Raw genomic sequence first — 25128 nt, 5'->3', positions numbered from 1 at the left:
TTTTAGGTTCTAAAGAATTGGGGTAGCTGGTGGTGGATACCTGAAACTATCAAACTACAACCCAGAACCCATGAATCTCAAAGACAATTGTATAAAAATGTAGCTTATGAGGGGTGACAATGGGATTGGGAAAGCCATAAGGACCACACTCCACTTTGTCTAGTTTATGGATGGATAAGTAGAAAAATAGGGGAAGGAAACAAACAAACAGACAAAGGTATCCAGTGTTCTTTTTTACTTCAATTGCTCTTTTTCACTTTAATTATTATTCTTGTTATTTTTGTGTGTGTGCTAATGAAGGTGTCAGGGATTGATTTAGGTAATGCATGTACAACTATGTAATGGTACTGTGAACAATCAAATGTACGATTTGTTTTGTATGACTGCGTGGTATGTGAATATATCTCAATAAAATGAAGATAAAAAAAAAAAGAATTATAAACCATGATCCAGTGGCATTTATCCCTGGTATGCAAAGGTGATTCAACAAAAGAAAACCAATTAACGTAAATAACAGAATGAAGGAACAAAACACATGATCACATCAATTGATGCAGAAAAGACAAGTGACAAAATCCAGCACTGCTTCTTGGTTTTAGAACACTAGGCATAGAAGCTAATTTTCTCAGCATGATAAAGGGCATGTATCAAAAACCCACAGCTAACATCCTACTGAATGGGGAAAGAATGAAAGCTTTTCTTCTAAGATCAGGAACAAGACAAGGATGCCCACTCTCACCACTGTTATGCAACATTGTACTGGAAGTTCTAGCCATAAAAATTAGGCAAGAAAAAGATATAAAAGGCATCCAAATTGGAAACAAAGATGTAAAACTTTCCTTATTTGCATATAACATGATCCTATATTCAGAAAATCCTGAAAAATCTACAACAAAGCTCCTAGAATTAATAAATGAATTCAGCAAAGTGGCAAGGTACAAGAACAATACCCCAAAATCAGTAGTGTTTCTACCCATAAGCAATGAGAAATCAGAGGAAGAAATCAAGAAAAAAAATTCCATTGACAATAGCAACTAAAAGAATCAAATGTCTAGGAATAAATCTAACCAGATGTAAAGGATTTATAAACAGAAAACTACAAAACATTGTTAAAAGAAATCAAAGAAGACCTAAATAAATGGAAGGACATTCCATGTTTGTGGATTGGAAGACTAAATATTGTTAAGATGTCAATTCTAGCTAAAGCAATTTACAGATTGAATGTAATCTCAATCAAAATTCCAACAACCTTCTTTGCAGAAATGGAAAAGCCAATCATCAAATGGATATGGAAGGGTAATGAGCCATGAAAGGCCAAAGCCATTTTGAAAAAGAATGAAGTTGGAGGATTCACACTTCCTGATCTTCAAACCTGCTAAAAATCCACAGTAATCAAAACAGCATGGTATTGGCACAAGGACAGACATATAGACCAATGGAATTTAATTGAGAGCTCAGAAATCAATCCTCACATTTATGGCCAAATGATTTTTGACAAAGGAGCAAAGACCACTAAATTGCGAAAGAAGAGCCTCTTCAACAAATGGTATTGGGAAAACTGGAACTTCCTTTACAAAAGAATGAAGGAAGGAGAACCCCTACCTCATACCTTATACAATAACAATTCAAAATAAATCAAAGACCTAAATATAAGAGCCAGAATTATTAAACTTCTAGAAGAAACCTTAGGGAAGTATTTTCAGGACCTTGTATTAGGAAATAATTTCTTCAACTTTATACCCAAAGCACAAGCAACAAAACACAAAATAGATAAATGAGACCTTATCAAAATTAAATGCTTTTGTGCCTTAAAGGACTTTATCATGAAAGTAAAATGATAACCTACACAACACAAGAAAATATTTGGAAACCTCTTAACAGATAAAAGTTTAATATCCAGAATATATCCTTCAACTTAATATCCAGAAGAAATCCTTCAATAACAATAAGACAAATAATCAATTCAAAAAGGGAAAAGACTTAAATTAGACATCTCTCCAAGAAGATATACAAATGGCCAAAAAGCACAGCAACATATTAGCCAACAGGGAAATGCAAATCAAAACCACAACAAGATACCACTTAATACCCATTAGAATGGTTGCTATTTTAAACAACAACAACAAAAAAAAACAAAACAGAAAATTACAAGTTGTAATTTTACATTGCTGGTGGCAATGTAAAATGGTGCAGCCACTGTGGAAGACAGTTTGGTGGTTCCTCAGAAAGTTAAGTATAGAAATATCATTTACCCAGCAATTCATTTCTAGGTATAGACCCAAAAGAACTAAAAGCAGGGACTCAAACAGATACCTGCATACTGATGCCCACTGCAGCATTATTCACAATTGCCAAAAGATGGAAGCAACCCAAGTGTCCATTACTAGATGAATGGATAAACAGTGTGGTATATACATACAATGGATGATTATTCAGCCATTAAAAGGAATGAAGTTGTGATACATGCAACAACATGGATGAACCTTGAAGTCATCATGTTGAGTGTATTATGCCAGACACAAAGGTATAAATATTGTATGATCCCACTGATAAGGAAATAATTAGAATAAGCAAACTCATAGGGTCAGAATCTAGAATATAGGTCACCTGGGAATGGGGTGGGAATAGGGAATAGGTATTTAAGGCTTAAAATATTTAAGGCTTAAAATATACAGAGTTACTATTTAGAACAATGGAAATATTTTGGTATTGGATGATGATGATAGCACAACATTGCAAACGTAATTAACAACACTGAAATATCTATCTGAATGTGGCTGAAAGAGGGAATGTTAGGCTGTATACATGGTAATAGAATAAAAATATTTTTTAAAACTCCATGAACCTCCACTACACATACAATGAACCCTAAGTTAAATCATGGACTATAGTTAATAGCACAATTATAGAAATGTTCTTTCATCAATTGTAACAATTATTCCACACCAATACAAGGTGTTAATAGGGTAGTGTGTGTGTGTATGTGTGTGTGTGTGTGTGTGTAGGAATCCTGTATTTCATCCATGATTGTTCTGTAAACTCATCATTTCTCTAATAAACATTTTTTTAATAAATAAATAGAGTGGTTGGATCAATTCACACTTTCACTAGCAGTGAAATATCCTCACTGTTTTTTTATTGTCTGAGAGAATTTCTTGTGCTCTTTTGAGTTTTACAATTTTTTCTGCTACATAGTTTTAATTTCCAAGAGATTAATCTTATTTTCTGAAACTTCTTTGTTTCTTGTTTCATGGATTTGGCATCTTTCCTTAGGTCTCTGTGGCTCTTTTTTTTCCCCCTTCCTACATTATCTCTGTTTCTTCAGATTCGTTAACCTCCTATTTGTTTTACTCTTTCCTATTAAAAACATCCTCACATTTCTGGTGATTCTTAGCTCTCTGTTCGTGTTTAAAAGTGAGGCACTAGAAAGCTGCTTAGAAACTCTGTGTACACGCAAAGGGCTTGTCAACTGGTGGGACTCACTGATCAGTCAGGGGTCAGCCTGTTTCACTGGAGGACCTCTCTCAAATGTCAATGTCTTCTCTCTGGGACCATGTAGTTGCTCCAGAGAGAAATCCCTCTAGCTCTTTCTTTCCTATAAAATATACAACTGGCTGTGGAATTCTCAGAATCAAGAGGGATTAAGAGGATCTCATCCATCAGTATATAGGCTTTCACTTCATCCCTGTTGTCAGTGTAGCACTTCTCTGCTGTTTTCTTTCACTGGCCTGGTGTCTCCAAGTTTAGGGCCTCCCAAATTAAATATTTCCACAACAGGGGAGGCATCTAACTACTCCTTACACATACTTTCAAGTCTTTTATTTGCCACCCTCATGCTATAGCCCCATCTTCCATAATATCTGACTTCTCAAATTTCTGTACCTTTCTAGAGTTTGGGGACAAATTGGCTTTCATTGGAATTCTCCTCTGTAGGCATCTGATAATCAGATTTTTCAGCTCTGTTAATTCCTCCACCTGCCTTCCATCATCCAAAAATTGTCCAACTGCAATTGTCTCCTCTCCTATTCTCTTAGTCCTTATATTTTCTTTATTTTATTTCATTTACTTTCATTTTAGAAGAGTTTTGGGAGGAAGCAAATGTATGATAAATTCATCTTGTTTAACTGGAAGTTCTACCCTTATATATTTTAAGGAAGGTAAACTTAATAAAAATATATTAACACTCATCTGTAATTATAGATTGATAAAAAGTAACTACACCTTGCAAAGAAAACCATTGTCTCAGTAACGGTGCTAAGGGCACAAGGAAAAAACAAATGCATCCTCTTAAATACAAAAGTTGCTTTGGCTAATTGAAGAATAAAATAATTTTAAATAGATGTTTCCTGATGAAATATACTTTTATATTATACTATAATGTTACTAAGCACTATTAAAACACACATAAATTACTCCTTCCCCTCCTTAAAAAAAGAGAAAGGCAAAGAACATGAAAATAACTGTACACCTTAGCTGAATACAGGCATACTTCAGAGATATTGCAAGTTCAGTTCCAGATCACCATAATAAAGCAAATATAGCAAAAAAGCAATTCACAAATTTTTTGGTTCCCCAGAGCATATAAAAGTTATGTTTACACTATACAGTAGTCTATTAACTGTGCAATAACATGTCTAAAAAAAAATGTACACACCTTAATTAAAATGTGACACAAAGACATGAAGTGAGCACATGCTATTCAATAAATGGTGCCAACAGACTTACTCAATGCAGGGTTGCCACAAATCTTTAATTTGTAAAAAATGTAACATAATACCTGCCAAGTGCAATAAAGCGAACTGCAATACAATGAGGTATGCCTGTATTTGAACTGTCATTTTAATATCAGCTAGAAATAACTCTACCATTAGCTAGCCTACAAATAGTTATGAATATAAATGTTATTATGGGCAATCCCAGGAAAAAATAAGATGTGTGTTTCTTAAGAGAAAACGAGTATTAGGTCAATAAAATTAATTTTCAAAACTGAAAATCTAACTGAAACTGAAGAAAAAATAAGGTATTCAAAGTAAGAAGGGAATTATCCTCTATTAATCAATTTTTCGTTAAGTTTGCAGAAAACAATGCAACTCCCACTAGAGAATCCAAGCTATAGCCTTTACTGGTGCTTTTTTTTTTTTTAAAACCATTTATTCATATACCATACAATCCATCCTAAGTGTGCAATCAATTGCTCTTGGTATAATCACATAGTTATGCATTCACCACTATAGATGAGAACATTCTAACTTCTTCCAAAGAAAAAAATCCCATACTGCTTATATCCCGCTATTATTGACATTTAGCTTTGGTATAGTGCCTTTGTTACAGTTAATGAAAGAATATTACACTGTTACTGTTAACTATAGACCTTAGTTTACGTTAATTGTATTTTTTCCCATATAATACTCTATCATTAACACCTTGTAATAGTGACATAACGTTTGTTCTAGTTTATGTAAGAACTTTTTTAACAACCATCATTGTCCACTCTAGGTTTCGCTAAGTTATACTGTCCCAGTTTTTATCCTCTAGCTCTCCCTCTGGTAACATACATGACTCTAGCCTTCCTGGTTCAACCATACTCACATTCAGCTTTGTTAATTACCCTTACAGCACTGTGCTAGTGCTTATTTTTAATGTTATAACTTATATTTAAAGAAGACTGAAATTAATCCAGAGTTCATTTACCCCCAATGTGTAAGGTATTCTTCAAAGACCACAGGTGTAGTTCAGTCAAGCAGAAAGACATCTGACAGTAGAAGGAAACTCTGACCTGTTTAAAAAATAAAGTAAAAGAGTAATTACCTTCAATTACCAATAAAATCAAGATACCTTAGAAATAGTAGTCACTTGCCACTACAGATATCTGAGATATGGTTAATTAGAACAAATACACTTTAATGTGTCCTTAGTTAACCATCCAGAAATAAACTGTAGAAAAATGGAAAAAAATACATATTTTTTTTCTAGATTTAGTGCGTTATCACATTGAGAACAGTGGTAGGAAGAATATATATATATATTTGGTTTTCTGACAGCATATGTTTGATTTTTAAGTCTCTGAGTATATTTAGAATTATTTAGTATTTAAGCATTTTTTAAAATGTACATTTTTAAGGAAAGAGAACATCTGTTAAATAGTTATTATGTACAAACACATTTTGTGGTATATTTTTAATATGCAAAGCTATTATTTACAATCTCCCACATACAAATAGGCTAATTAAAGTGGAATTTGCAAGGTAAATGGTATATAGTTACTATTATAAGAAACACATCTACTTAAAAGTAAACTGTGTGAAACCACATTAGCATTCAGATTAGTTTGATAATCTGCATGTCATGATGGATCCAGATATCACACTCTAACTGCATTTTAAAAACCCAAGATAGTAAAAACGTACAACCTACATTGCCTCCCAATTTGAATAGCAGAGCTAATGGATTGATACTATCCATTCATTTCAATCAAGCAGGACCTCTTCGATTCAGACTAATTGGAATAGAGCCAATCCGAATCAGAAAAAAGTTAACCTTTCACAAATATTTGAAAGAAATTCATATAGCTTTCAAATGTTTGCTTGGAAATATATATATATATATAATATACTGTATGTATACTCTACCATATATTTAGAAGTACAAATGGTAATTTAAACTATTAGCATTTTATGTTAGAGATCACAAAAAGATTGCTCTTTCCAGTAAATTTCCAAATAACAAAAGAAGTTTGAAAACTAATTTAAGACATCTTTTAGATGGAGAAACAGTCCTGAGTTTCTTTAACATTAGAGGTAAGTAAAAACACTTCCCATACAATTCACATGGGTGAATCATTTGATTGTTTTGTTTATAGGTGTACAGATAATTAATACAAAATAATGTAGACATAGTACAAACTTCCTTGGACCTTGATTCACCTTTGCATTTGACTTCAATGCACCTAAAATCATCAGGAAACAGGTGTATGTTCAACTAGTGAGAACACAATGTGCTAAGAATCAATATGGCAGAGTGAACAGTGTGGTTATGGAAGCACAGGAGAACGGGCACAATCCTGCCTGAAACAGCAGGCCTCTGAGAAAGCTACAGAGAAGTTGTGAAATTTTATTGGGGCCTCACAGAAGCATAGGATTTCACCAGTTCGGTGATGATGATGAAAATGACGAGGATGGTAACAACAGGCAACACTTACTTAGCCCTTACCTTTTACCAGGCATTGTTCTAAAGATTTTATACGTACTAACCCATTTAATCTTCATAGATACCCTTTGAAGTAGTACTATATTACTTCCATAATGAGGAAACTGAGGCACAGAGAGGGCACACAGCCAGCAGGTAGTGGAGGAAAGCTTTAGTTCTAAGCAAACTGGCAAGAGCCGTGGGAGGAAGCATGTGCAATTGTGCGATGGCATGTCCCAGGAATGACAGTAGATCAGGGGGGCATGGTGGAAAGTGATAGAAAGATGTATTTGAAAACGGTAGGAAGAAAACAGCCTATTGTAATGACAGTAAATTTTTGACTGATCTGAATTCACTCCTCTCCTTGCTTAAAAGGATACTTCAATCCCCAAATCTGCACTTTTCTAATTAGAAGCTGACTGCAACTGTATAGAGGTATGGCGAGGGAAAGCCTGTGGACTTTACTATGAGAGAGGATGCAGTTTGTTATTAGCAGGCAGGATAGAAAAAGGTTTACAGAAAAATCATGCAGAAAGTACAGAGTTCCCATGTGCCTCCCCAAATTGTATAGATTTCCCTATTATTAACATTTTACATTAGTGTGGTACTTTTAGACAGTTGATGAACCAATATTATTATATTATTAACTAGTTTATTAACTGGTTTACATTAGGGTTCACTGTTTGTCTTGTGTGCCTATGGGTTTCGTTTTGTTTTTTTTTTACTTTTATTCTGATAACATATACAAAATAAAATTTCCTATTTAAACCACTTTCAGGTATACAATTCAATGATGTTATCATCACAGTGTTGTGCTACCATCACCACCATCCATTACCAAAACTTTTCCATCACCCCAAAAAAGGAACTCCATACCAATTGTGATATTCCCATTCCTTATCCCCACTATGGCCCCTAGTAACTTGTTTCTAATTTCTCAATCTATGAATTTGCACATTCTAATTATTTCATATTTGTGAGATCATACAATATTTGTCCTTTTGTGTCTGGCTTATTTCACTCAACATATCTTCAAGGGTCATCCATATTGTTGCATGTATCACAACTTCATTCCTTTTTATGGCCAAATAATAGTCCATTGTATGTATATACCATATTTTGTTTATACATTCTTCAGTTGATGGACCCTTGGGTTGCTTCCATCTTTTGACAATTGGGAATAATGCCACTACGAACATTGGTGTGCAAATATCTGCCCGAGTTCCAGCTATCAATTGTTTTGGATATATACTTAGAAATGGTATTGCCGAATCGTATGGTAATTCTATACTTAACTTTCTGAGGAAACATCAAACTTTCTTCCGTAATGGCTGCACCATTTTACATCCCCACCAACAATGAATGAGTGTTCCTATTTCTCAGCATCCTCTCCAACACTTGTAATTTTGTTTGTTTTTTTTTAAATAATAGCCATATTAGTGGGTGTGAATGGTATCTCATCATTTTGACTAGCCTTCCACACCATTTTACATTGCCATTGGCAATGAATAGTGTTCCTATTTCTCAGCATCCTCTACAACATTCATTATTTTCTGTTTTTTTTTTTTTTAATAGCAGCCATTCTAATAGGTGTGCGATCATATCTCATTGTGGTTTTGATTTGCTCTTCCCTAATGCCTAATGATGTTGAGCATCTTTTCATGTGCTTATTGGGCATATAGAGAAATATCTATTTGAGTCTTTTCCCCATTTTTAAATTGGGTTGTCGTCTTTTTGTTGTTAAGTTGTAGGATTACCTTATATATTGTGGATATTAAACCCTTATCAGATATGTGGTTTCCAAATATTTTCTCCCATAGTGTACAGTGTCTTTTTACTTTCATGATAAAATCCTTTGATGTACAAAAGTTTTAAATTTTGTTGAAATCCAATTTATCCATTTTTTTCTTTTGTTGCTTGTGCTCTTGGTATAAAATCTTAGAAATCATTGCCCAATGCAAGGTCCTGAAGATGTTTCCCTGTTTTCTTCTAGGGGGGTTATAATTTTAGTTCTTACATTTAGCTGTTTGATCCACTTAGAGTTAATTATTGTCTATGGCATGAGGTAGGGGTCCATTTTCATTCTTTTGCATGTGGATATCCAGTTTTCCCAGTATCTTTTGCAGAAGAGACTATTCTTTCCTCCACTGAGTGGACTTGGCACCCTGGTAAAAATAAAATCAATAGATAACAGAAGTGAAGGTTTATTTCTGAAGTCTCGATTCTATTCCATTGGTCTATTTGTCTGTCCTCATGCCAGTACCACAATGTTTTAGTTACTGTAACTTGGTAATAAGTTTTTAAATTGGGAAGTGTGAGTCCTCCAACTCTGTTCTTTTTCAAGATTTTTTTTTGGCTATTCAGGGCTCCTTATAATTACTAATTTTTCAATTAAACTGTGTATTATCCTTAAGAGTTGTCACCTTGGGAGTGAATCTAATAAAGCTGCCATTATTCAAAATATTTCCAAAGCAGCGGTCTTTAGAATTGCTCTCAGTTTTTTTGAGGCTTATTTTAGAATTATTACCTTATAATTATACTTTTTTAACCAAAATACTTGAAGTATTAGAATAAATAAACTGCACCATGCTCATTTATAAGGGTGAGTTCTGCATTTTTTTTTCAAAAATCAGTTAATGAATTAAATATTTATTTTGCATTTATTTAGCCTGATGTATAGATTCTAGAATCTGACCACCTAGTTTCTTATCCTAACTTCTCAGCTTACCAGCTAATTTGAACAAATCACTTATTTTATCCAATTCTCAGCTATATATCGTAAGTAAAATAAAGCACCTCCTTCAAACTGTTTTTAGGGCATCTCACTCAATTGCCTTCTTATAACTGTTGCTGCTGCTGCTACTATTGCTCAATATGTCTAGTACCAGGCAAATTTCTCAGGAAAAAACAAAAGTAGTGTTAAATATGATTTCTGTCCTTATATAGTAAATTTCACAATGTGGAATGAATGAGTAAGTATTAAGTACGACAGGTGTTTTATGAAGGAAAAACGTCAATGTGGGCTAGTATACATAGAAAACGTTCCACACAACAGGTAGTTTTTGAACTATGCCATGTAGATGGGTTAATATTTCATTGTGAATAGGGAATAAAGGATGTGATAAAACAGCTGTATACTGTCTTTGATACCGATCATCAAAGTCATTAGCTACTAAAAAATTAAAAATCACATTCCTCAATTTAGTGTTTATTCAGATACCAATCAGAATTTACGACAATTTGAGTAAATACTAGGCTGAAGTTTAGCTGTTTATATAAAAAAACATAAAAAAGTTTTAATCATGCAAATTATAGATAAAATTTTATTGATTAAACCAAAAGTGTGATACCTTTATTTACATACCAAAAGTGCACTGTAGTTGAAAATCTATTTTTCAGTTTAAGTCAATTCAATAATGGAGAATTTGTCAAAACTTGTCCCTGATAACAGCAAAATGGAGAGTGGAATATGGTTCTCTTCATAACCCACATTGACTCTTTTTAAGAGGAAGAAACGCCTTTAACTTTAAAAACCAATTGGTCCACTGCCCATATCTTTACTAAGTTTGAAAGTCCCAAAAGTATTCAGAGATTATGTTGTTTTGGAGGGAACAAACACAATGACTCTGTGGAAAAGAGTCAAATGCCAAGCAAGAAGCCCCTGACCCTTTGCATTTTAACTCAAGGAAAATTCTGAAAACAGGATAGTATAGAGTCTATGGCCTGACCTTGTCTTCCAGCCCAGCACCCATGGATTCATGTCTGCTCCCACTTTGTATAAGACCTCTTTGCAGCCCCCAGGGAGCATGTGGTATAAGGATGAAGAAGCAGACACAGGTGGTGGTACCTAGCAGAAATTGAGCAGACTGGGTAGCCCATCAGATTTTTGTTCCCAGTGAGTGGTGATATCCAAACAAAACAAGATCTGTACCCAGAAAAAGTAGACATGATAGCCAAGGGGTGGGGTCCCTGCCACCTGGAGAAATGGCAACAATATGCAGTTGATGGAGCAAGTCTAGTAAGTATTTGGTGAGACAGAAATAGGGGAAGAAAATGGCCCATGCCCATTGGTAACTGGATGATTCGGTTTGCTAAAGCTGCCGTAATGCAATATACCAGAAATGGGTTGGCTTTTATAATGGGGATTTATTAATTTACAATTTACAGTTCTTAGCTATGAAAACATCCAAATTAAGGCATCAACAGGACCATACCTTCTCTAAAGAAAGGCTGCCAGCATCTGCAACACCCCTGTCACATGGGAAAGCACATGACTGGCATCTGCTGGTCCTTCTCTTCTGGGTTTCGTTGCTTTCAATTTCTGGCTTCAGAGGCTCCCTCTCTCAGCTCCTCTGGGGGCTTTTTCTCTATATCTCTCTGGGCTTTTTCTGTCTTTTATCCTCTCATAAAGGACTCCAGTAAAAGGATTAAGAGCCACCTTGAAAGGGCTGGGTCACATCTCAAGTGAAATAACCTAATCCAAAGCTCCCTCTTACAACAGGTCTGCACCCAAAGGAATTGATTAAAAGAATGTGGCCTTTTCTGGGGTGCATAATAGCTTCAAACTACCACAATGATTGAATTTGTTTACGAACACATGTGACAACTCCGGCAGACTCCCTAAAAATATATGTGTGATTAAGAAGGGGGCTTTGCAGGAGGTTATGCATTAGCAAGGGGTCAAAAAATAATGAAATATGGGTTATTCACCATTCTTTTTCACCGAACTTAAATATCTGCTAGTAAGACCATACACAATTTAAGAGAATTAATGGAATAAATAAAACAAATCTGCACAATTTATAATAATAACTAGATGGGCAGAATAGGAGGGAACCAAATCAACATCTTTTGCAATTTTCAAGATGTCTTGCCAACTTTACACTGTGCAGAGTTTTTGAAAGGCACAGACCTTTAAATATCTTACGTCTTACTCAAGAATGCCACCAGTTAAAAAGAATGCTGGTAATTTCCTGGTTTGAAAAATCTGCCTGGAGGTAGTTGTCAAGACTGAGCTTGTATTATTCAAATATTGTATTAGTGCATAAAGAGTTGTTTTGAAGGAGGTAAGAGAAGAATTTCAGAAGAATGCTAGATTCTGCATTTTGGGAGGAGGTGAGTGGACAGGGATTAAAAAAGTAATAAAATAGTTAGGAAATACCTAACAAAGCAAGGTAAAAAAAAAAAAATACTGCCCCATTCAGTACCCTGATGCATTTCTCTAGGGGATAAAACTCAATGCACATAACTTAGAACTAGAACAAAAGTAGTATCTGCCACACTGTGTAGCTGTACAGGGGGGAAATGGATAAATGAATGAATGAATGGAAAATACATCTACCATACTGTCTCATCAAATATTTAATAGGAAAATGAATTATCCCAGTGGGGAAAAAATAAAGGAAGGAAAAACCTAAACTAAAAAAAAGAGTTCACATAATTTAATTTTTCATTTATTTTTAAATATCCTTAAACTTTTATAAATTTCTGTTGGTTTTAATTTTACAAGATAGTTGATGACAGTCTTAGAAGTTAAGGCCATTCCAAAATTCCAGTCTCCACAAAAGAATAAGAGGCATTATTTAAATTGAGTTTGACCTAAATCTACAACGATGGTTCTCTCATGGGCAGGTGGGGGATTTACTGAGGATACTCTATGATAGCCCAAAGTTTGAGGAAGGAGACATGAGAGCATCCTAAAGAGTCTCTTCTTACTTTCCACTTACATCCTCAAAAAATTCCAAAGTTTCAACCTTCCTCCCACAATGAGTTACATTATAGTAAATTAATATTTATTTTCCTTAAGAATAATTGTTACCATACAGACTAAACCTCGAGAAAGTAACATGCAAAACAGAAACAGTTGCACTAAGATGCTATGATTTGTTACACTGTTGACAATCTTTTGAAAAACAAAAACTATGTTTTAGACATAGAGATTACTTGCCAATAAACAAATGTGCAAAATACTTGTCTTCTGCCTGGGTAGTTAATAAAGTTCCCTGGCTTCTGAAGTCAGCTATTTTGACTGCTTTGGGAAGGAAAGGAAGCTTGAGGGCAAATAAAACCCAAATGTAAAACATGATGGAGAACAAAGAAGTGGCAAAAGGAAGACCTTGCTATAGATATAACAAAAATAAATGATACAATGGAGATGCCAACAAGACATTTAAAATGGATATACAATGAAAAGACGTCCATCTTCATTAGCTATTAGGGAAACACAAATCAAAACTACAGTTGAGATATCATCTCACACCTACTAAAAATGGCTGCTATTAAACAAACAAGAAACTACAAATGTTGGAGAGGATGTAGAGAAATAGGAACACTTATTCCCTGCTGTGGAAGACAGTTTGGTGGTTTCTCAGAAAACCAAATATTGAGTTGCCCTATGACCCAGCAATCCCACTACATGGCATATACCCAAAAGATCTGAAAGCAGGGACACAGACATTTGCACACCGCTGTTCATAGTGACATTATTCACAATTGCCAAAAAATGGAAACAATCCAAGTGTCCATCAACAGATGAGTGGATAAATAAAATGTGGCAGATACATATGATACAATACTATGCAGCAGTAAGAAGAAACGAGGTTCTGAAGCATGAGACAACATGGGATGAACTTTGAGGACATAATGCTAAGTGAAATAAGTCAGACACAAAAGGACAGATATTGTATGATTTCACTAATATGAACTAACTAGAAAAGGTAAACTCAGAGTCTTAAAACGTAGAATATAGGATACCTAGAGATAGATAGAAGCTAGAGCTGGAGGAGCAGTTACCTAATATGCACACAATTGTTAAAAGAGATTGAACTTAAACGTTTTGGAATGGATAGAGGTGAAGATAGCCCATTATTGGGATTATAAGTCATAGTGCCATAATGTAGGTGAATTTGGTTGAAAGGGGTTGTTTAGAGTCATGAATGTCACTGATTAACACTTCAAATATAAATAAGTTCTTGTATGAACTTGTACAAACAGTAACACTGGAGTGGTATACGGGGGGAAATTACCTACTGCAAGCTACAGGCTATAGTTAACAGTAATATCTTAATATTCTTTGATCAGCAGTAAGAGGTATACCAAGCCAATACTAGGGGTTAATAATGGGGGGGGGGGAATAAGGGATATGCAGTGTTTTGGATTTTCTTTTTTTTGTGTCTTTCTGATATTTTTCTTATTGGAGCAATGAAAATGGTCTAAAATTGAGTGTGATGATTATTGCACAATTAAGTGATGATACTGTGAGACACTGTGTACTTTTGAACATCTCTCAGTAAAATCTGCAAATTAAAAAATAAAAAGATGTACATTAGCAAAAAAACTCAAAGAGCCTTAGGGAATCTTTCTTGGGCATAAACTTAAAACATACACTTGCTATTCATTACCAAGAGACTTTCTGAGGAGTATCTATTCACCAATTCAAAATGTACAAAAATAAAGGCAACTGAAAGCATGACTTTAATATAAACCACTGGTTAGTTGTATTGGGTGCTCCAATCATCATCAGATGAACTTCAAATTGCATAAAACATAGTATTTTCCCCCACAGCACAATGTCCAATGCCATCAACACAGTAAGAAGAATTACATTAATACCTGTCAGGCATATGCATGAACACATTTAATCAATAACATGTTACCAGAAATAAACATTTTAAAAATACTTAACACCAAACCAAACAACTAGGCAATGATAAAATTCATGTAAAAGGGTTGCAGGGTCTCAAAATAAGGAGACCTCAGGCCTGGATTAAACCTACTGTACCAAAAGACAGATGTACTAGGTACACTGGGTCATTTGTACCTCAGAGAGCTCTATGATAGTTAAATAATTATTAAATATCACAAATTCTTTAAGCACCCTATATTTATGACACTTTACTGTGACTCACAGATACAAAGACATATAAAACAGGATCTCTACTCTCAAATAGCTTATCCTCCAGTATAGCAGATAAAATAACCACAAAAACAATATCAAGTAGTTTGTGATAAGGGCTAGTTTAACAATATAAAGAAAGGACTATGGATGTTTGGTAGACATTCCTGTTTGACAACAAAGAAATGATCTTATTGAGTAGAGGGCATTGGGCATTGCTAGATTTTGACAGAGATGAAAGGATGGAACGATATACAAAAGCATAACAGGCAGAAAGATGCAAGGCTTAACTGAACAATAATAAGCAATCCAGTTTGGTGCACAAGATTCACTACAAGAGATAAATACGGGTCACACGATGGGAGGTTTTAAATGCCGAGTAGGAATTAGGACTTTATATCTGCCAGGTAACTAATAAGGAATAATGAAAAGTTTCTGTTCCAGGAAGGCATTTTAGAAAGAGTAATCAACACATCAGAATGTTGTTGGAATATTAACATGGGGGCAGTTGGAGGAAAGGTGGAACTGATGATACAAGTGACCTATTAGAAAGGTAAAAAGGCAAAACTGATGTTCAGTAACAAGGCTTGAACTGGGATGGGAGCCTTTGGAATTAAACAAAGGAAAAGATTCAAGAGACCTTTTGAGGAAAGACTCAATAGTGCATGGGGACTGATGAATTGTGGAAGTAAGGGAGAAAGAAGAATCTGGAATGACCACCAAGGGACAGAGATCTAGTGACTACATGAATAGTAACCCCTGCCTTGAACACAGCTCAACTGAGCAGGCATGCCTCCTTCATCATGTATCAAAAGGCTACCAGTGCATTCCCTCTGTCCACGGCAACTGTCTACCCACTTCCATTTTCCTATTCATCACCTGACCCAGCTGCTAGATCTCCTACTACACTTTTGCCTTAGCCTTCAGTTTGTAACTACCTCTCTCTCTTCTTTAGACTGTGACTAAGGACCCATAAATAACATTCTTCACGTCCACACCTGGCTCCCAGGAACCCCTTACACAGACTTGTTCCCACCTGGTTTATCCTAGTTTCAAGGGGAGGAATTGGACTGAAACACAAAGAAACAGGTTAGTCTGGAAGAAGAGTTTTACTAATGTTGATAAATTGACTTTAAACATAGTGGGAAATCTGGATAGGGAAGATATGTTTAGCTGGTGGGAAAAGGGGCCTGGACTACATAACTATTTTGGAATTTTCTAAATGGAGAAGAAAGTTAAAGCAACTGAAAAAAACTGCAGAAGAAAAATAAAGTCAAGGATAGAAATTTTGGTAATGCGCCAATGAGGAGACAATGAAAAAGTGATTAGGATGACACATTGTCAGGAATGCTGTGGAAGATAATTTTTTTTAAGTGGTTACATACAGATCAAACATGTTTTTCAATTTTGATAGAGATGACCTCAATATGGTTTACCAAGAAGTAATGCTTTATCAAACACACCAAGAGTAAGTCTGCTAAAAAAAGCTGTGGTTCTTCTGTTCTGAATGCTGGGCTCTGAGCCAAAAATGCCTTCATTCTAATACTGCTCTGATAAACTTATCTCAAATCATTTAGCCTCTCTGCCTCAATTTCCCCACCTGCAAAAATGGGGATAATGATATTGACCTACATGTTGTAAGGGTTCATTAATGCTGTAGAGTGCTTTGAAGGTGAAAAGTGCTGAGTATTATTAGTGGATATTGCATAACTAATTGCCTACAATACTGAAAATTTTATCCTTTAATTTTATTCAAATCAAAGTTCACATTCCCTTAGTGCATTTACCTTCAAAGGGTATTATTATATTGTCATTTAAAACATACCTAAATCTTTTCTATGTTATATTGTGTTATCTCAGATATATAAAGTTCTAGATCAGTTCAGAAGTCTATAACACCTTTCAATCTACACCTTTCAGTATATATTTTCAGGACATTTATTTGATAATAAGCACCCATTACAAGTATTCAATAAGTGCCAAAGGTAATAGCTTATAAATTTTTATATTTAATACACAACACTATGCAATTAAATGATAGAAGTAAAACGCAAAAGCACAAATCAGTGTGTTAACAGTGTGTTCAAAACTCTATCATATACTTATTTTTAAAACAAGCTTTAGGACCTTAAAGTGTACAAAACATGAAGAGGGAAACGTTTCAATCCATTAGACCCTCTGTCTGATCTTTTGTTTCTTCTTGGGTTTTCAAATTATGATAATGCATGCTTATTGTTTAAAAAAAGAAGCAACAATATAGAAGTAACTGGTGTTAAAATGAATTCATGTTCCCCTCGCAGTTGCCTCCCACTCTGACAGCAGACACTGCATTGCTCAGCGAGTGGCCTTACAGACTTTCTTGATGTATTTATAATACACTCACACCTATATGGACTTGTTTGTATTTCTGTAAAGCCAGGATAAAACTATACATACAACTTAGTGTCTTCCCACTAAACACCATAGTGTGGATATTCTTCCTGTTATCTTAAAAGAGCTACCTCATTGTTTTTTATAACTGCATGATGTTCCACTGGAAAGTGATCACGATTTAACTTAACCATTCTCTTAAGAAACACTTTGTCTCTAAATTTTGCCTTATAAATAATTATACCATGAAAATATACATGCATGCCTTATATTTTGATGGGTACTGCCAAAGCACCTCCCACGATAATTGTACCAATTTACTTTTCCACCAATAACAAGACTGTCCTTTTCCATAAGTCCTTGACAACATGGAACATTATCAAAGTTTTAAATTTTTGCCAATCTGATAGGTGAAAAATGAACTCTTGTAATTTTAAGTTTTATTTTTCTGTTCATTAATGAGATCAAATATCTTTTCATGAACTTTTAATAATTTTGTTTCTTCTATAAGTTACCTGCTCCTATCTTCTGTCCACCTTTCTATTAAATTCTTTATCCCTTCCTTTGTGTATTAATAATATCAATCCTTTGTTATATACAATGGAAATTATTTAATCATTTAAAAATTTTTTTCACCTACTTTATATGTGAAGGAATAAAGGAATATAGAAATACATTTTTTAAAAAGGGGGGGAGGCTAACATATGAGAAAGCTCTTTGAACTCAATTCAGCTATTGCTGTATAAAAGTACCAGAGAGATCTAGGCCTCACAGCCAGAGGGTGGTTCTTCACAGCTACTAACAATTGGTTGGATAATAAAAATGAGGAGTCCCTTTTCTTTCCTGAAATAAATTGTGGCAGAAATCTTTATAAATCTCCTTTTATACTTAAATTTGAAAAAATATTTCTCTAAGGCATTGTTCAAACTGTTTAATTCACTTAGTTAAATATGTCTTGTCAATTTAACATTTTCTGTATTGTAAGCAGTTTTGACATTTAGACAATTTCTCAATGGCTTCTTCATTGTGGCTTGCTTCCTCTTCTTTTTTCCACTCATTACATACAACAAATTAAATTTCATTAATATTTAAAGATCAGTGCTGACCTTTGCATAGTCACTTTCTAAGTTCCTATTAATACAAACATCTTGTTTGCTGATGCTCATTTTAAATATTTTGCCTGCACACAATTTACCATTATTCCAAAGAGACTCATATCCAGTTGAAGTGCCTTCTTTCCATGGCTATGCAAATTAATTGCAATAGCTTATATCAGGCATTTTAGAAAAGAAAAGATATGCTTCCATAAACAATCATCACCCTCTTCTTGCAACACCACCTCCAACACATGTATGCACCTTCCTGAGCTTCAAAAATACAGACTTAATTTTTAATTTTCAGGGTATAACCTCAACCGCAACAATAAAATGACAAAAAACAAACAAACAAAAAAAAAAAAAAACAGAAACATTGGCAATGTGATAATGATAATTAATTCTAGATTATAATTCCATCAATATAGTTTTATGTTACACTTGGACAGAAAGAATGTGACTCTGAAGAAAAAATAAACTGAATTTCAGGAATCATTTCTAAAAAGCTGAGTTAAAGACAAAAGAAAACTTAAATGCTCTTATCTAAACCAGTGCTTAAATGCTGAAATAATTTGTCAATTTAGAGTTAGCTTTAAAAAGCATATAAATCAAAGACTGTTGTGAAGTGAGCAAAAACGAAAAAAAGACAGAGATCCTTTCTCTTCAAATAGGGAAGACTGAAAAATTTTGAAGTGGCCTGCAGCTATACCACCTCAATGTTGTCAGATTTCACTTGTCAACACTCCCCATCGTCCAAAAAACAAACCCTAGTAGGTGCTGAAAGAAATGGCTTCTTATAAAAAGTGGAATATCTCATGCAACTTGACAGCAGTATACTTTAAAATATTTCTTTCCCAAAAGAGACTTCAAGAACTTTTTTCTGTGGCCTCTATCAAAACTAAGACTAAAGGACAAATGGGGTGGGATGGGGGGATGATTTGGGTGCTTTTTTTCACTTTTATTTTTTATTCTTGTTCTGGTTCTTTCTGATGTAAGGAAAATGTTCAGAGATAGACTGTGGTGATGAACGCATAACTATGTTATCATACTGTGGACAGTGGATTGTATATCATAGATGATTGTATGGTGTGTGAATGTATTTCAATAAAACTGAATTTAATATAAAAAAAAAAAAAACAAAACTAAGAAGCTGATAAACCCTCCCAATGTGGTGGAGTGAAGGTGGATGACATTTTTAACACCCACTAAATATACTTTATGTTCATTTTTTCTTTGACTCTTCACAGTAATCCTCTGAAATTATGTACAAAATATGCATGCATGAGTGTGCATATGCATATAAGAAGTTTTCTGGACAGGGAATGGCAGTTTCTCCAAGAAGTCCATGTGCATGCTCCCCAAATCAACTCTGATCAACCCTAAACCTTTTCATCTACGTATGTGGAAACTGAGGCCTAGAGAGGTAAAGGAATTTGCACAGATTCAGTCAGCTTGTTGGTTTAATTCTAGTCCTAAATTACCTGTGCAGTGCTCTTTCTACTCTACCTCTTTCTACCTTCCTCTGCCTAAATGCTGCACAAAATAAGAGTTTTGTTTAAGCTTCTGCTTAACCACCTGAGACAGGTGTCAGTTTAAACTTGCATAAGTAACCCATGGTGAAATATGTAGATGGAATTTATTTAAAGTAAAGCATTTATTTTATTTTACTTAGAAAGTGCTGGAAGAAGTTATAGTACTTTAATGACAATTTAAAGATTATTTTTAATTAGCAGATCAACAGTTTACAAGTAAATTAATGTGTCTAAAACAACAAAATGGTCCTGATTTGAAATTAGTATTTGTTAGGCACTAAAAGAACTTCACACTATTTGCTTAGCAAACTTCATAGATAATACGAAAATAAGCTCCAACATGAATTACTGATATTTTATGACTGATTGTTAAATGAATTAACGTGTTCCTTTTAAGTTACTGCATTATATCATAGAAGCTTTATTTAGATTTTCACAAACCTTATTTGACAGTGGTTCCCATTCAGTTCTCAGCCTTTCATTACATTAATGAAATTTAAACAAGCCCAAATGCTCACAATTTCATAAGAATTCTGTAGTGAATCCTTTTATATTGTCATTGGATCTTCCTTCATACTCTTTCTTTCCTGATTGGTTGTTTGTACCTTTCCTGATGGTTCGTCTCAGCATCCTTATTTACACATTACTTTTGGTATTTTGTTTCAGTGACTGAATGGAGAACCCAAGTAAATAACTCAGGAAAGAAAAGCCTTTTCTTACATAAATGAAGGACTGTGAATAACCACCAAGGTCCCCTGAGAATGGATCAATTTCACCTTAATACACTTAACACAGACATACATCATCACATTTAAAATGTTAATAATTCCCTAACAGAGTAGGAAATTATTACCTGATTTTTAAAAATCAGTAGAACAATACCAGGAAGATTTTAGATTATGATCTTGTTTTAGCCTAAAGCCCAAACAAATCATAGGTCCATAAAAAATGTTTCCTATATTTTTAAAATTGTACTCTATATTGTTTTTCAAGATTAAATGGGATAACACATTTGGAAATATGTGGCAAATAATCATTGTTCAATAAATGTTAGTTTCCCTTTTCTGAATATTTAAAATCCATAAAATAATGAGTCTGATTTCAGTAACCTAAGGAGAAAATGTTCTAATTATTTTAGAGTTTCACTGAGTATCATTTGATCTTCTAATTATTTTTAGTTTTATTCAACCTACATTTTGGAACATCTACTATGTGTCAACCACCAAACCAGACAGTGTGTTAAGCATTGAGGATATAAAGGAAAAAAAAAAAAAAAAAAAGTTTGCTCTTGAGGAGGTTATGACTAAGTGGGGGCTAAGGGAAGGCAAAACAATGAATATAGTAACATCAAAGCATAGCAAATAAACAGAACCATGTCCAAGGATGAAAGAAGTACAGAGAATTTATTAATTCTAGCATCTAACACAATCTCAATCACAATAAAAAAGAAATCAGACATGCATTTCCAGAACCTGAAACCTCTTCAAAGAATATCTGACCCAGTCAAATGAATCTACGCCCATTCTAAGATCACTGTTATTCACACTTGATGTCTTCTGAAATTTTATGTATTTACATATCATCAGTACATACATACAATACAGTAATTTTTCCCTCAGAACATGCTATCAAATCAATAGCACCTTATAATCAGTGGCAAATTAAGGGCAAAGAAACAATGGTATATGCCCAAGATTGGTTGTTTTCTTTTGGTAGGAGGACCAGCTCCAAGTGACTTGACACATATACAAAGTGCCGCATAAAGGACCATCCCAATTAAGATGGTAGATTGAACACATGTAGTTAATCTTCACTCCCTTCTGAAACCACACTAAAATGACAATAAAGCAATAATATTAATAACTTAAAATTTTATAAGCCAAAGAGAATGAGAAGCAAGATAACAACAAAATTCTGGAAGGTGAAAAGCAGATGGGAAACAGATAACTGACAATAGATTAGAGAAAGCTGAAAGCTAAATGACTAGTAGGTAAGAGCCAAAAAGCTTAACTGTGGAACCCTAGAAAGACTTAGATACTGGAGGCACCAAATACTTCTAAAGGAATAGCTGTGCTTAGGACTGAAAGCAAAAGAACTATTTGAAAGTTTGTATAAATAATTTTTAAATTTCTGGGTGCCCTTTCTGCCAGCACAGCTGGGTAATCATCCCTCCCCCCATCATAAAGAAAACTGGAAGTTGACTCTTTTGAGAGGTTGTTTCAAAGTAACTTGAGAGACAAAGCAATACGGAGAGTAGGAGAGCTATAGTGAAAAGAGACAGAAAAGGAACATGTGGAAACATAAATACGAGAGCCAAAATAAAAACTTCAAAAGAAGAAAAGATACTGTAAAAGTCTCATAGAAGAAAGAACAACACACACACATACTCATAACAGAAGAAAAATGACAAGGAATTTGGAGGATCAGTCAGATAACTCAGCATCTAAGAAAGAAAAAAGGAAGGGAAGAAATTATCAAAGAAATAATACAAGAAAATTCCCAGAATGGAAGGACATGAGTGACCAGGTTGAAAGAAATCATCAAGTACCCAATACAATGAATTATAAAAAGCCTAATACCAAACAGTGAGGATAAACAAAATATCCTAAAAGCCTCCAGAGAAAGGAAAACAAAAAACAAAAAATCAGGTCACACAAAAAGGACTAAGTAGCAAAAGGGCAGCAGACTTCTTAAAGCAACATCTTAAAAAAAACAAGGGAGGGTGATGTCATCAACATGGTGAAGTAAACAGCTACTGAAAACATCTCTCCAGAGATTCAGCAAAAAAGGACAATTCTCACTTGTTCAGAACTCTAGAGGAAAGTATAGACTGGAGAAGTGTCCCACAAATGCTGAATTGAAGAAAGAAAAATATCAGTTAGAAAACTTCCATCCCAGACCAGCCAGTCCTCTCCCCTCCCCCTCACTCAGTCCCACACACCTCGGAAAGTACACAGAAGCAGTAGCAGGGATCCCTCCCACCTCCCACCAGGGACACAGACTATAAAATCTCTCACAGCAGTGAGACAGATACCCACCTATATCCAGACATGGAGACCCAAGCCCACAGGGATCCACAGTGGTACTTAAGCCAAGGGTGGAATACAAAAGGACAGCAAGGAAGAGCTTCCGAAATGGAGGATCAGGGAGGGAACCACAAAATCTTCCCTAAAAGCAGTAAGTAGCAAGGCAGAAACTACCCAAATCAACTGTTCAGGGACCCAGGGGACAAGGGAGGACATTTCAAGGCCTAGGTCAGTGAAGGATGAAGAGTCTGATAAAATGTAGACAAAGACTGTGTTTCCAGCCCTGGATCCTGGTGTCCATCCCTGACCCCTGAGGAAAACAGCAGTGAGAGGCCTGATCCTTGCCGGGGACAGCTGCAGACTGGGGCAACTGGGGAAATCCTCCACCACAAATAAAGTGGGGGACACAGCCCCGTATTGAGCCATATTTTGGCTGGTGAAGTGAGGGCTCGGGAAACCCACAGTTTCAGCCCTCCCAGTAAGACACTGCCAGGGCTCCAGGAGGTAAACAGCTTCTGAGGACAATTAAGTCACCAAACAGCGCCATCTGCTGGTTAGGCCAGAAAGTGCAGGGGAACTGTAGGGCTTTTCAGAGCTTCTCCAGACCCTATCCCAGGCCCATTGGAGCTGGTCTACACCCTCCGCATGGGTACCCAGCCCATTTTGGCTGAGAAATATGGACAACCCAACTATCAAAGCAGTGCCCTAAAACAAACCCAAGTATTGCTGGCTGGCAAAAAACAGAGCACTCCTGGGCTGGCTACTGACTGGGGAAGCTGAACCTCTCAGTCCACAGCCCAAGGTCTTTGCACGCAAGATCCTGAGAATCACCAGACACATTGTGCCCACAAGCAGGGTCTCAGCCAAGATGCACAGTGCCCACACCTCATCCCCGGAGTCAGTGGCTTCCAGTGCTCATGGAGACCTGTGGCCTTGACTAGATTGTTGCCTGGTCGGGACCCTGCTCACTGGGCTGCCACAGTCGGGGAGAAGCAGGGCTGTGGGGAAGCAGTGGCCCAAGAGCATCATCTGCAAGGAAGACAGGCAAAGTGCAGTCTGGCAAACTGCTTTTCTGCCTAGCCTCTGAAAGACTTCTGAAAAGGGTTGCACCCCTGGCGTAAGGCCCTGGTTTGGCTGGGAATTACTGACAAACCAAAGGAGATCTTCAATGCAAACCTAAGCAACTACAAAATCTTAGACAAGCAAGGGAAATCAACTTTCAAAATAACCTTATCAAGACAATCAAATGCCAAGAAACCAGCAAAAAATCACAAAGCACATGAAGAAGCAAGAAGATATGGCCGGGCGGGGCAAGATGGCAGACTGGTGAGCTGTATGTTTTAGTTACTCCTCCAGGAAAGTAGGTAAAAAGCCAGGAACTGCGTGGACTGGACACCACAGAGCAATCTGTCTTTGGGCATACTTCATACAACACTCATGAAAACGTGGAACTGCTGAGATCAGCGAAATCTGTAAGTTTTTGCGGCCAGGGGACCCGCGCCCCTCCCTGCCAGGCTCAGTCCCGGGGGAGGAGGGGCTGTCAGCTCCAGGAAGGAGAAGGGAGAATTGCAGTGGCTGCTCTTACCGGAAACTCATTCTACTGATTCAAACTCCAACCATAGATAGACTGAGGCCAGACACCAGAGACTCTGAGAGCAGCCAGCCCAGCAGAGAGGAGACAGGCATAGAAAAAAAACAACACGAAAAACTCCAAAATAAAAGCAGAGGATTTTTGGAGTTCTGGTGAACACAGAAAGGGGAAGGGCGGAGATCAGGCCTTGAGGCGCATATGCAAATCCCGAAGCAAGGCTGATCTCTCTGCCCTGGGCACTTTTCCTTAATGGCCCTGGTTGCTTTGTCTATTAGCATTTCAATAACCCATTAGATCTCTGAGGAGGGCTGTTTTTTTTTTTTTTGTTTTTTGTTTTTTTTTTTTTTTTTAATCCTTTTTGCTTTTTCTAAAACAATTACTCTAAGAAGCTCAATACAGAAAGCTTCAAAGAATTGAAATTTGGGCACGTCAAGTC

At 35.6% G+C, this 25128-nt stretch overlaps 1 protein-coding gene across 6 annotated transcripts in view; it reads right to left on the bottom strand.

Moving 5' to 3' along the window:
- LOC119512040 (WD repeat containing planar cell polarity effector) overlaps positions 1-25128 on the bottom strand; it is a 521497-nt gene that overhangs the window by 360588 nt on the left and 135781 nt on the right. For 5 of the 6 annotated variants that reach the window (XR_005212317.1, XR_005212316.1, XM_037806597.1 and 2 more), the window contains one exon: positions 5692-5776. Coding sequence is in view for 4 of the 6 variants with exons in the window: in XM_037806597.1 (XP_037662525.1) it covers positions 5692-5752 (61 nt within the window). In the remaining 2 variants the exon portion in view is untranslated. Of the gene's footprint in view, positions 1-5691; positions 5777-9202; positions 9298-25128 lie in introns of those variants that run through there. The other variant, XM_037806599.1, reaches the window with a different exon arrangement.

This window comes from Choloepus didactylus, chromosome 17 (genome assembly GCF_015220235.1).
Source record: "Choloepus didactylus isolate mChoDid1 chromosome 17, mChoDid1.pri, whole genome shotgun sequence".
Classification (NCBI taxonomy): Eukaryota; Metazoa; Chordata; class Mammalia; order Pilosa; family Megalonychidae; genus Choloepus; species Choloepus didactylus.
This window is presented reverse-complemented; position numbering and strand designations above follow the sequence as displayed.